General features: G+C 41.3%; 1 protein-coding gene across 1 annotated transcript in view; it reads left to right on the forward strand.

The window, feature by feature from the left end:
• snd1 (staphylococcal nuclease and tudor domain containing 1) overlaps positions 1-13,872 on the forward strand; it is a 148,679-nt gene that overhangs the window by 119,832 nt on the left and 14,975 nt on the right. Inside the window, exons 19-22 of the mRNA XM_026364381.1 lie at positions 5,841-5,964; positions 7,569-7,638; positions 9,773-9,886; positions 13,179-13,382. Coding sequence (XP_026220166.1) covers positions 5,841-5,964; positions 7,569-7,638; positions 9,773-9,886; positions 13,179-13,382 — 512 coding nt within the window. The remainder of the gene's footprint in view (positions 1-5,840; positions 5,965-7,568; positions 7,639-9,772; positions 9,887-13,178; positions 13,383-13,872) is intronic.

Below are 13,872 nucleotides of genomic sequence, written 5' to 3' on the forward strand. Positions count from 1 at the left end.
TTGTCACACGTGTCTTCACAGAAAGTGTACAAATATCCCCGGGTGAGTGTCGGTCCTTTGTCGATCAACCACAGGTGCCATTAGACTAATACCAGCTGTGCGAGTTGGCGCACACACACAAACGCATCCTCCCCGAGCACACACTGTACCGAGCTTGTGTTTTGTTGTTTGTCACTGTGGCCTTTTACCTTTGAAGTGTTGCTTGCATGTCCTGAAATGCAGCCATTCCTCTACCCCAGAAGCCTGTCCAAACCTCATGCATATTTAACACTGCAAACTAACAGGTGAGCTAAAGCACAAAGCTCTCTTCAGTGGCTGTAAATCTCTCAGGTGGCGGATGATGCACCATTCATATGTCCATTGTTTGACCTGGGAGGCAGGGCAGTAGCCTTTGCAGTTTTTAACATGATTAGGAATGTTGATGGGGAAAAATTGCTGCTTCAGTTTGACTGTCACTCCCCACGTGTCGTCTTCCTTTTTCCTGTATGAATTAAATGTAATTATAGCCAGGCTCCAGTCGCTTGTTTCCCTAGCAGGTGCCCTTTTCATATGTGCACTCCACTTTGTCTCTTAATTCCTTCATTCTTACACGGGAGGAAATGAGAACGCTTTCACAAGCAGCCATTGCTCTCTTGGCCTCAGTCTCTGTCATATTGTGATTATTTACCCTTCTGCGGTTTGATAGCTTTCATAAACAGCTTAATAGAATTCAGTACGGCCTTGGGATGCGTCGTGAAATGGCACGTTTTCACTGTTTTGTTGGCTTTGCTGGCCCATTGTCTCTGATCACACACCGTGTGCCCCAATATAATCAAATACAGTATGATTATGAGCAACCTGTAAAACGGTTCTTTCACCCCTCTCGCTCTCTTTCTCTCTCTTCTTCTCTCTCTTTTTTTTGGTTTTGTTTTGTTTTTAAGCCTAATCGCTTCCTCACTCTGCATTGGGCATTCGCAATGTAATTATATGTGATTTACAAACATCTGCAGCCATAATGGTGTATAAACAAATTACAGAATGAGAGAGAACAAAAAAAAAAACAGAGGAATAAAGAGATGAAGACAGAGAAATTGGCCAGCATCAGACACAGTCAGTGGTTTGGCTGCTTTTTGGATCATCGCTTGGGCTCTCACATCAACACAAAATGAGCACTCATGCTCAACATGATTTACCCCTTCTGCACGCAGATATTTAGTTATCTTTATGCCAACATTAAACGGGAATCTGCCTCTGTTATGCAGTGTCCTAGCTGCGATTCTTCCTCGTGTTCATATTCATTCAGATTTTCACTGGGATGCTGCACTTCCTGCTGCATAAGTGTTTGCTCTACTGATCCCAGAGGGCTGATATTTTTTCTTTGCTCTTGCTCTTACGTCAACTTAAATGTACACATTACTATGATCTTCCTGATAAATTCACAAACCAAAGCCAGTTCACCTTTGTCCAAAAAGGCTGCACAGCAAATTAGATCTCTAAATCCCAATAGGGAATAATGGTAATTCTTGAGGTACACTTATGCATACTAAATCAAACATACCTTGCAGTCTGCAGATGTAGACATATGCACGCACATTACAAAATGCTGTATTATATTAAACTCCTTTTATTAGGAATTTATCAACTTTCTATATACTAGTTTGTTGATTGGTCTTATAACTATAAACTAAAACGGAGCAAAGAAAAAAAATGGAGACGTGTGTGTGTGTGTGTGTTTGTGTCCTAAGGAAAAACCTTAAGCTGAAATTGATTACATGGATTTATTGTTAAAGTGTGACTGGGCTTGAGTTGAAAGTAATCTGAGTAAATCTATGGGTCACAGCAGATCATAAATCAGCTTAAGTTAAAATTGGTGATCCGTAACACTGCACCATCACAACTTCACATCCCCTGTTGGAAAACCATTGTAATCCGGCACTATATCCAGAAATTCAACCTCGAAACTCTATTACGCAAGGACGGAGCCAGACCTCAGTTGTGTGCAGAAATAGCACCAACTTTCCGAGCCTGAGCTCATTTCAAATGGACTGAAAGACAGTTCAGTGGTAAAATGAGTCCTAATTTTAGGCTTGTGTTCAGGTAAAATGATCAAGTCCTGATACTGCATGTGCTACAACAGAAAATCTTGTGCTTGACTGGCCTGCCTGTCTCCTGTTGAATATTTCTCATGAAGAGAAGACTTCGACAACAGCAACAGATTAATTTCAGTTAATTTTTTGATTGTGTTGCACTTTTGTCATTTAAATAAAGGCTTAAGCAAATTACTAATCAATTTTAGTTTTTATTACCTATAATTGGATAAAGGACACACTTTTCACACTCAACATTTGTAGCACATATTAGACCAAAAAAAAAAAAACAGTGAAATGAAATGCAACAGACTGTAAAAAGCTCATCACTTAGTGTTTATACATTTCTGTTAAATGTGTTGATCCTAGAGAACCATGAAAAAATCATATTATACATGTGTTTATGTGATTGTACATGTCATTTAAAAACCAGGAACCAGCGATGTAGTGATCCGTGTCCAGATGAAATGCACTTTTTATGTACACGGGGAAACATCTGTACAATCCCAGGTGTCTTTTGGGTATTCAATCGCTATAGTAAAGCAGTGGCAGTAGACATCTCGCATGAGAAATCGGCACTTATAGTAACAGGTCTTTAGCATTGTGCAAGTAGGAGTGGATTTATGACTGTAGCCTAAGTGCAATTCAAAGCTAGCAGGATGCTGATGTGATACAGCATTTACGCAGACCATCTGATTTGACAGCAAGAAATTTGCTGTCACTTTTCTGACAGATTTGGCACGTCATATCAGCTCACCATCCACTAATCAGGATCCTCTTCACAATTTGACATGTTGGTTTGTTTCACCAAACTGTGTATCACGTCTTAGAACTGCTGCACGGCTCCAATCCTTCTTCATCACTTACATGATTAAAGCATTTTTACTTATGCTAAGACTAAGACTCCATCCATTAAGGCTTCATGTAACGTATAGCGGTGGGGAGAACTCACTGAAAGCTCATGTGTCATTTATTTGTCTCTGGACTTAAAGTAGACCTGGAATGGAAATAAATATAAATAAGTCAGTGTGAATACACACTAGTACACACTGAGAGGGAAGGGAGCCACGCACTTTTTTTAATTAGATAAATAAATCAAGGAGGTAGCTGGCTGAGACGGCGGCAACTTGACGCCATTCCAGTAAGTCTGCTCCAAGCTGCTGTGGCAAAGCCGGAGCATAATGATGTAACCCCACCACCTCTGCTTGTGAGGCGAGGGGATCGGGAAGCTATTCATCTGACATGTTCTCCAGAAACTGTTTTCTCTACAAAATGCTGAGGCTGGGTCTGTTTGGTGTGTATTTGTGTGCGTATTTATAGTCTTGCGCCCTCCCACTGCAATCATCAGCAGTTGGTGTAGCAGTGGGTGGCCAATGAGCTGTTTGGACACCCCACCCTCCTGCCCCGACCCAATCAAACTGAGTTCCCAGCTTTGCATTCACACTCTAAATCCCTTCGCGCCCCTTGTTGGTGTTTTCCTCCAAGTTTGACATGATGCTAATGAAGGTTTCCTGTCTGCTGTTGGTTGGTGTCTGCCCGTTAATACTGGAAAAATAGCATCTTGATTATTATTTTTAGTTTTCCAATAGCACAGATCAGATTAGGTGTTAATGACGACTCATAGCAGCAGAGCAGGAGCAAAGTAAGGTGTGCACTTTGCTTGTCTCCAAACTGTTTGATTGGAACATGCATCATAAGTAGAACTTATTAATTTTAGATTTACAGGTTTCTTCGTTTTCTTTAAACTGCACCTTAAAGCACATAACAAACAGGTTAGTTCACAACAAGTTGACATGCGGACAGTGAGCGATCGGTTTTCTCATATTTTGCCTTTAACCAAGGATGACATATTTAAAGTAATTTTGTGACACAATTTGGCAAGTCTTTCATGATCCGAACATTTGGTCTGATAGCACAGTGAGAGAACAGAGTCTGCAGTGTGAGAGTACAGAGTGTCCTTAATGTCTGTACATACAGTTCACAGTTCACTCGGCAGGCTTATTTATACTTGGTCTTAAGACATGGTTTTTTATTTGAATTTGTTTTATAATAATTATGTTTTACAGATATTTGACATAGATCAAATTATCAGAGCCAAATAGATATTAATTCCTCACTCCTCTGTTTATATGAATTCATTCATTCAGTCATTTTTCAGTGGAGGTTTTTCAATTGCAGTCCAGCTAATGAAAGTGTTTTCAAATGTAATAAGTAATGTAAATACTCATGGCCAAGGAACTGTTTTTGTCCAGAAGAGATTTAATTAGAAATTTTCTTGATATTTGGTTATGGTTTACATTGTGTACATTAGGCTCAGAAATCTTCAACACTGAACACACTAACTGCTGTGGTATTAGACACCGGAGAAGTAAGATTTGACCTTCATAAGCCTGCTGTTGTGTGAACATGAGAGGCACCATTACCCATGATACTGGTCTTCCTGCCTACAGTTTCAATCCATGTGGTAAATCACTGGAAATGGGCTCTGAAAATACAGCCATGGAATTTCACATGGGCCACTTTCCTAAACTGACTGCTGTAATTGCTTCCGCACACTTCATACAGTTTCACACGGGCTCTGTCCCTTGTGAGCACTAGTATATGCACGTGTGTAAACATCCTCCACCATGCACAAACAAATACACTGCAGAGATTACACAAACATCAGGAATTGGTTCACTTGGAGATGTACATACTTAGTGGTGCTAACAATCATCTTTACATCATTGCAACTAATGGGTTTAAATCAGGCTGCCACTTACCACAGTCATTGAGTCCATGGAGCACTGACTCACTATCTGATTTCTCCAACTCCCACCATATCGACAGCCACATTCTCGCCTTGAATCCACCATAATAGGTTCTATCCTGCATGGTATAAAGGCTTGATAGGCCATAAAGGCCCATTGGGAGAGCTGGCTTAGTTTACTCAATGCTGTATTTCTGCAAAAGGGTCAAACCAGCATTAGCTGCATGGTGCTAATGGGCTTCCAGCTACAGAAACCACAGACTGTTTTCAGTCTCTGTATTTTTGGTGTTGGTTTCTAAAGAGCACATGGGGTTAACATGGGCTTTTAGCTGGTGGGTTGCGGTGTATGATTAGTGCAGAAATTACAACATTATTGTATTCTATAAACCTAGATGATTTTTTTTTCTGTCCCTATGAATCAGTTTTTGAAGTGCCTTCTCTGAGGCAGTGATGTAGTTTAAGTTGATCCCAAGTGTATTCATTTTAAACCATTCTGCAGCATGCAATAAAGTAATTAATCTTTTTTTTTTCCAAACCACATAAAAAAGCCTCCGATAATCCCTGTTCTGTGTCTATGCATAAGAAACACAGTCATACTCTGCACAGTTGCATCAGATTTCATTTCATTTATGTTGATGTATTTATTTAGAAGCTCTGCAGGGATAAGATGCAAGTGTGTTCATTTTCTGCTGTTGCTTTAGGCCCTGCACTGTCAGTCACACTCACTTTAGCCAACATGCAAACCAAACCAAAGCAAAGTGCTCCCGAAACTGTAGCTGAGAGAATTAGATGGAGTTTAAGACATATTCTACACAATCAATGCTTAACATTTTTAACTTTTTTCTCTATTGGGAGTGCGAACACATTTTAAATGAGATGAAATGGAAACGGAGGCAACAAACAAGTCAGTGTCGAAGCAAAAGCAAAACAACCCATAATGATGTAATGAAATGAAACTTTAAGAAGTTAAATGTAATGAAACTAGAAGCTGATATATCTCACTCACGTCTGTGTGTGTGTTTCAGGAGGCCAGTTGGAAAGTCTAATGGAGACCATGAGAGCGGAGATCGCTGCCCATCCGCCAGTGGAAGGATCCTACTCTGCACGCCGAGGGGACTACTGCCTAGCAAAGTTCGCAGATGGCGAATGGTAAGCAGATATTGTGATACTCAAGATGATTTTAGCCAATCAGCATCTCAACTGACACCTGAACTCTACAGTTCAACACCAAGCAGCTTCTCACGTGTTAAATGAAATCGAGAAGCTCCGATCTACAGATTTATCTCGCTATATGCAATAAGAGTGTCTGCACTGGCACAGTGAAGAGAAAAGGTTGATTGGTACATCCATACCTACAAGCATATGAGTTATAATTACTTAAATTGCCCGACTTTACAACAGCCACAGTATATGTTAAATTTGTGGTGCGTTAACTGCTGACACCCACAGGGTGTAATTAGCTCACTGCCACTGCTTTGGCCCTTTAGAATCAGCAGTCGCTTGAGACACACACACCCACACACCTTTTCATCTTGTCTCCTCACTGGATGTTATAAGTTTACAGATGGTCACGGGGACAGATAGAAGTCACAGTAATGGAGGGGGGAGAGAGAGATGTCAGGAAGGTGACTGGAGGAAAAAAAATGACAAAACTGATTAAAAAACCAAATGTTCCCCCGACGCAGGTGCTCACCTTTCATTCCTACATCCTTTTTGTCTGCTGGTGAAGCAAAATGTTTAAGTTATCCTTTTGCCCAGACCTCACATGCCTTTTTTTTTTTTTTTTTTTTTTTGTCTTTTTGCCATCACCATATTATTCAACAAGCTAATTATGTTCTTGTTTGCATTGTTCTGTGTCCATATCCTTGTATTCTGTGATGCTTGTAGAATGTCAACTTGTTTCATTAGGGAGCTAATTAGAAATTCGTTGCCTTTCAAGATCTGTTAGAACGCCCCAGTGTCAAAGAATAGAGACCAAAAACCTGTGTTCATCAGTCGCTCACACTGTCTGCGCTCATAGCTGTTCTTTCGGCTCGCTGTTAATCACTTATTTGGTTTTTACCTTTGTTCTCTTGTCTCTCTCTTTGCCCATGTGTGCCTAATTATTTATCTCTCCCCCGCTGCCCTGGCGTCTCAGCAAACTTGTTTCTCTCGCTCGTTGGAGTCGAGGGTCAGACAAGTGATGGTCAGATGAAGAGACATTTCTTAAATTGACTCTTAAGAAAGCATGCTGTTCTGTAGCTACGTATAAATTCATAAGTACAACGTGTCTCTTACTCAAACACAACAGTGTTGGTTTTGTCTTCAGTCTAATCTCCTGATCAGGTTCATTTCCATCCCACTTTTAGTTTGCCAACTGTGCTATAAAATCAAACCTTACAAAGTAAAACTGCTGGGTTTTTGTGATTAGCACTAATGCACTAACGCTATTTGCTACAAGGCAAAAATGGGTTTAAATTTCTGCCCTTTATTGCAAAGAGGCCTCTGTGCAATTTTCACAGCACTGCTATGTCCTGATAGATCCCCTCTGTCCCCCCTCACTCCCCCGGCCTGTTCATCCTTTCTCGCTTCTCTCTCCCGATCACAACAGACAGATCCTCCAACACCTTATCCCCAGGGAAATAAGCACAGAATCATTTACTCATCTCCTTTTCCTCTTGTGCCTTCTGTCTTCATCTCTGTTTCCCTCTGCTCCCCCCCCCCTTCTTCTCTGCATCTTTTTCTATCTCTCTCTCGATTATTTGCTGCTGCAGGTACAGAGCCAGAGTGGAGAAGGTTGAGTCACCGGCAAAGGTCCACGTCTTCTACATTGATTATGGCAACGTAAGTAATTTTGAGACCATGAAATGCATCGTCATCATTAAAAAGTGGTGCTATTGTTTGACGATGAAACAAAATTGTAAAGTTTTGACTTAGCCAAACCCACAGCCAGAGGCAGTCTAGTATCTAGTATATGTTTATTGCTTCTATTCAGACTCCAGCTTTATTTCCATGTTCAAAGCAACCTAACAGCCTTTATGGATCCATTCAACTGGAGCTTTTAGGACAAATATGCTGCAGCCTTGTTTGTTTTCTTTTGTATTGTTCATGACTGAAGCAGAGTGCAATTCAGTGTATCATTTACGTTCCTTTTTATAGCAATGACAAAATCAGATCTCCCTCTTTTACTGTTTTTCACTCTGCGATGATGACGAAGGCACTCCATTCCTGTGAGTGTGTTTTTTGTACCCGCCCACGTGCGTACACATGCTTGCATCACCAAGTGGCTCATACAGCCTCTGGCCGACGGGAGATTTCCCATGATGCAGTGGAGCGTCACAGTGTGCGACTGACCTCAGAGTTGTTGTTGGGGACAGCTCGAGGTTTGGCTGGCAGATGCGATGCATCCTGGCATGTTGCTGAAAGTGTGATTCTCCGAGGCCGACCTGGCACTCAAAAAAAAATGAAGCTGATATCTACCTCATACTCTGTAGTTTGGCGTCATTTCGGGTTGAGTCATTCTGGCCTCGATAGCTTGCTTCTGTGTCATGAGCTATTAGTTGGTGATACTGCCACCTGTCTAAGGTACAAGTCAGTACTTGAATTATTGTGTGATCATTGGCAAACACAGCAGAGCACTTTTGTCTTTCATTTTTAAAGTCGACATTTGCTCTGCCGTCAAAATCGAATATGGCGTTGATAAATCTTATCGTTGAAACCCATAATAACTGTTGAAGATTCTTTGTCTAGACTGTTCAGTCCAATGAACACATTAACCTAAGATATGGGGGTCATTAAATTAACTCCCCACTTTTAATGGCTGTCTATGACCTTCTATCAGTGTGTTCTTTGCGTAGGTAGCCTACGGTGACGACTGATTGCTCATTGCTCCCGTTGACTTACACCTCTCAAAATGTTTTGACATGTGCTTCAGTGCTTCATATCAGTGAAAACCAACATACTCTTTAAACATAGTCATGTGCTTTTTGTTTAACAAGGTGAACTAGAGTGCTGAACTTGCAAGGAGCTCTAAAGATGAAAGTACTCATAAGCTTGTGAGCACAAACATGCAGATGAGAGCACACAGCACCAACCTGTTAAAACAGACCAAGGCATTTTTATAACAGTAGGTTGTAAATGCGTGTACACATAAAACTGTCATTACAAAGAGTTAAATCAAAATAAAGAAATAAATAAAAATGCAGTGTCTAAAGTAATATTGCAATTAATCCAGAATTACTTTGTCTAATCTAAGTTGTCAATCCTCACACATTCAAATTCACACTCGCTACATTGACAAATAGTGTTGTTGTCTTTTTCGTGTAATGTTTGCACGTTTTTCAATCTGGTGACAATTTGACATCTATTGTCATCTTTACTCTTAGCTCATAGCTGAGCTAGAGAGCAGATGGAGCTTAGCGAAAGGAGCCTCAGTACTGCTGTAGAAACAGCTGTGAAATGATTGGTGAGGTGACGTACACAAAGATGTAGCCCTTAAGCTGCAAAATGGCATCTGTCCTTCTTTCACAGTTGTAAAGTATCATCGTTAAAGTGACATATGGACTGCAGAATTGACTCAGAATTAAGGAAAAGCACAAATGCAGGGAGCAGGATGAATTACAGTGTCAAGTCCTGTTTGAGTATGTCCTTCCCATGTGGAGGCATTTGACTGGAGAGATACACTCAGTAATGTCAAAAATGCACAAAGTAAACTTTCATTACATTCAACAACCTCGATCCATGTTTCAGTTTTAAGTATCGGTCCCATCATGGAGCAAATCCCACCATTCTGCCTAAATCCCACTTGGCTTCTTTTAGTGTAGCTGCGAAAAGAGGTGGATGACACAGTCATCATCACAAACACGTATTTTAATTACCATTGAGTTTCTCAAAACCTATAAATCATTCCAAGGTTTTTTTTTACCCTGCAAACTTTACTGCAGAATGTTCTGACTTCTGTCCTTTCATCCTCCCTCAGAGAGAAGTTGTGTCATCTACTCGTCTGGCTGCCATGCCCCCTGCCTTCAGCACCAGGACCCTGCCAGCACAGGCCACCGAGTATACCTTTGCCTTCATCCAAGTTCCACAGGATGTAAGTGCACGAAGAAGCATGCGTAGAGAGAGATGTGTGTGTGTGTGTGTGTGTGTGTGTGTGTGTGGCTGGAAGCTTCAAAAATAACTTTCAGATATCAACTTCTCAGCCTCATTTTCTGCCAGCTTCTGACTTTCCTGGCATAACATAAAAGTGTTTGAGTTTCACTAATCACACGAGGTGATGAGTGTGTAACTGACAGACAGGGTTGAGTTTTTATTGCAAGTGTTGGTAAAAATGATGTTCATGCATAATGCATGTGGTACAAAGCAGACAGAGCAATGACAAACACTGACCACTGATTTACAGAGACTGATTGAGACAGAGAGATTTTATGCTTAGCTTCCAATGCGAACTGCGTCTTCTGTTCCTTCAGCATCGTTGCATCTCACATTTACAAGCCTTTCAGGTACTTAACGTGCATGTATCTGTACATGTTGATGTGAGAGCTGAGCAGCAGTTACTGTTTTTTCTGCAGCACTAATCGTCTTGTTTACATTCTAGCGTGTTTACTCAACCCTCAGTGACCACTTCTGTGTGTACGTTTGTGTATGCGTGTGTGTGTCAGGGGCTCAGCTTATTGGTAGCATCCTGAGCCAGCAGCATTTGTGCAGATACAAACATGTTTTCTTTCGGTGTGTGCCTGATTGGCACAGTACTAAGCCCGGTCTTTATTTGGGTCTTCATTTAAAGAGCATTTGCTCCACTCAGCCAAGATAAGGTAACGAGTGCGTAGATGATTGTAAGTCATAACTGCTTCTTACAGTGCTGTAACCTTGCCTTAAATGGTGCTTTGTCTTTATTTTAAATGTTGCCCATGTACTTCATTTATTTATTACAATTTCAAAAATAGATTTAAATTTGTACTTGTCTCCTCTTTGAAAAGTAAGAAGAATTTCAGTACCAGATGGTCCAAAATAGTGTTTACAACTAAATTTCCATCTTATTGGAAATGTGTGTTAGAGCTTCACTTAGTTTACAATCAGTTTGTGTGTGTGTGTGTGTGTGTGTGTGTGTGTGTGTGTGTGTGTGTGTGTGTGTGTGTGTGTGTGTGTGTGTGTGTGTGTGTGTGTGTGTGTGTTTGCGCTGGTAGAGCCTGCGTGCTTGCTGTCACCTGTCTCATGAGTCAGTGTCTCCTGAAGGATGAAGTGGCCCATCTGTTGGTCCCAGCCCAGGGGACACACGCATCACCTACACTTTACAGCCCCCAGACACACACACACACAGCTTTCCCACTTGTTGCAAGGTGACATGCACCTTACACCTCCCCTCTTCACTCTTTCTCTGTCACACTGCATCTGTCTAACCCTTCCCCTGTTCCAGTCTCTCTTGGTTTTCCTTTCATGTGTGTGCCTTCTGTGTTATCTGAGGCCTTTTACTGTGTCACTTACACTGACAGTACAGCAGTGTTTCACTAGCATTGTGTCTTTGCTGCTTCACGTAGGAAAGGTTGTTGCCTTTGTCTTTGTTGCCACCTGATGTCTTGCACAAAATGTCTGTCTTCACAAGTTACATGGCGTCATGATCAGTCTCTGAATCTTTCTTTTCTTAACACCAAAATTCTGCTTGTCAGTCGAAATCATTCTGTTGCTTTCTGGTGCAGTTTAAGATGTTCCAGAAAATGACAGTAGGATTACAGTGTGCTCCTACTTTTCTGTTTTGTAACTTGACTAACACACAAGGTGCATGACATCTCTCATAGCAGCTATTTCCCCACATTTCTAGCACTGTTTACTTCAGTTTCATTCTGGATGTCATGAACTGTCAACTCTGCACTCAGGACATCCTTCACTTCTTTATTATGCCTAAATTTTTAAAGATGAAAAAAAGAAAAAGTCAAGGCAGTATGTGATAAAACCACTGGCAGTGATAGGGTGTTAAAATGTTTTAATTTAAAAACTAATTTATTCTTTTCATAGTATATCTTGACATTGACTTACAGTATATATGGCATTGAAAGAATTCTTGTGTTATGAAGCAAGATATTGGTTCTCAGTACTTCTGCCAAACCAAATTAAACCCAGATGCTTTTGCCTTGTATTTCCTATTAAATAAGTTTTTCTAGAAAGATATTTTTAAATCCTCCAAATAAGGTAAATCAATCCCAAGGTTTTTGGACAGTGCTCTAAAATTTCAACATTACTGTGTTAAAATATTTTAGCTTGTACTCAACGTGTCAAAGTGCTTTAACTGGGTTTGTTCTGCACATATGGTGGATAAGACAGGGTCACTCAAAGGCTCTCATTAAATTTGTATTGCCCCCTCGCAAGTGTCAACCCTTTCTAGTTCTAAAATACTCTCAGCCTGAGCCGACTGTCTTTCTCCCTCTCTGCCCGCCTGCTCCCACCCCTCTATCTCTTGCCCTGAGCTCCCCTGCAGCGCCTGTGACAAGATGACCAGGGGGGAGAGTGGGGACAAAAAAGCCCTTTAGTTTTGTGCCTTGAACAAGCTTCCCTGCCCACACATGTTCACACACACGTACACCAAACACGCACATACCCAAGGGCGGCTAGCTCGAAGGGGGTTGCCATGGAGACAAGACCAGGGCGAGAAAGAAGGGAAGCGAAGAGATGGATGGTGTAGGGGAGGAATGGATGATAGCCAGGGACTGATTTTTGTTTTAAAGTGTTCTGGTGCCTTTGAAGATGCAGCTTCCTTGTTTTTCTCGTCTTTGCTTTGACTACTGTAGGACATGAGGTTAGAAATGCATTGCAGCTGTTCACCTTCTTCACCATGTGTTCAATCAAATGCTGGCCTTTCACACTGAAGAAGGTTAGGAATAAGAAAGCGAAATAAAAAGCTGAAGAGTGAGGAGAAAGCGACAGGAGGAGGAGGATGAGTTGGGAGTCAGACCATTAGTTAGTTAAGCCAAACTAAAATCTCTTGAACTGATGGAGTAGATAATTGTTGTGCTTCATGACAGATTACTGTGTGAGTTATCCGGTCATTAGAATGGATTAGTTTTTCCTGACCAGATTACCCCTCAATGTTTTTTTTCTGCAACAGCAATCACACACACACATATGTATACATCTGTATATGACTGCGTCACATATCTGTGTGTGTGTGTGTGTGTGTGTGTGTGTGTGTGTGTGCACGCGCACTCAGATCTGTTTTGGAGTCATCAGTGATAACATACTAATTATCCCTTTCACCTTTCTTCTCACGCTTTCCCTCTCTTCGATTATCTCCCCATGTTTTTTTCATTCTTTGAACCCACCATCTATTACCACCCATTTCTTTCCTTCTCCTTCTCTATCATCCCATCCTTTATCACCCTTTACTTCTTCAGGAGGACGCTCGTGCGGACGTAGTGGACTGCGTGGTGCGGGACATCCAAAACAGCCAGTGCATGTTGAATGTGGAGTACTCTGGTGCCACCTGCCCACATGTCACGTTACTGTTTGGGGACACCAAGGAAGACGTGGGCCTCGGTCTGGTCAAAGAGGGCTTGGTCATGGTGGATGTTCGCAAGGAGAAACACCTGCAGAAAATGGTAAGAGATAAGTACGGTGTAGATGACGGGAGAGTGCGGTTATGGTACATGCAGCAATCACAGTGTTCAGTTACGGAAATGTAACACAGCCGAAATTATAGGCTGTGGTGTTTATGTGAGACTGAAGTGGTCCAGTCACTTGCATATCTATGTAATCAAAGCAAAACATCTTGAAAAACATGACTTCTTTCTATGAATTTGTTTTTTTTTGTCTTATTCAGTGGCTCAGAGCGCTGTTGAAATGCATAGTATGGATCAATATTTGACGTCTGCCGCTGCAGTTTGAGTCAGTTGATCAAACGTAGCAGGTGCCACTTCACTTTAAGTGCCCAGTAAATGTTTAGTGTAGAGTCTCTTGTATAGTATCTGATGGAGAAAGTTCCATATGCTGCCTTTGGCTTCCTGACAGTTCAATAATTACCACATTTCCATGCTAGCAAGCTTGTAGCCAATCTCAGAGCTTGTCATGTATAGATTATTTTTGATACAT

This window comes from Anabas testudineus, chromosome 23 (assembly GCF_900324465.2).
Source record: "Anabas testudineus chromosome 23, fAnaTes1.2, whole genome shotgun sequence".
In the NCBI taxonomy this organism is placed as follows: domain Eukaryota; kingdom Metazoa; phylum Chordata; class Actinopteri; order Anabantiformes; family Anabantidae; genus Anabas; species Anabas testudineus.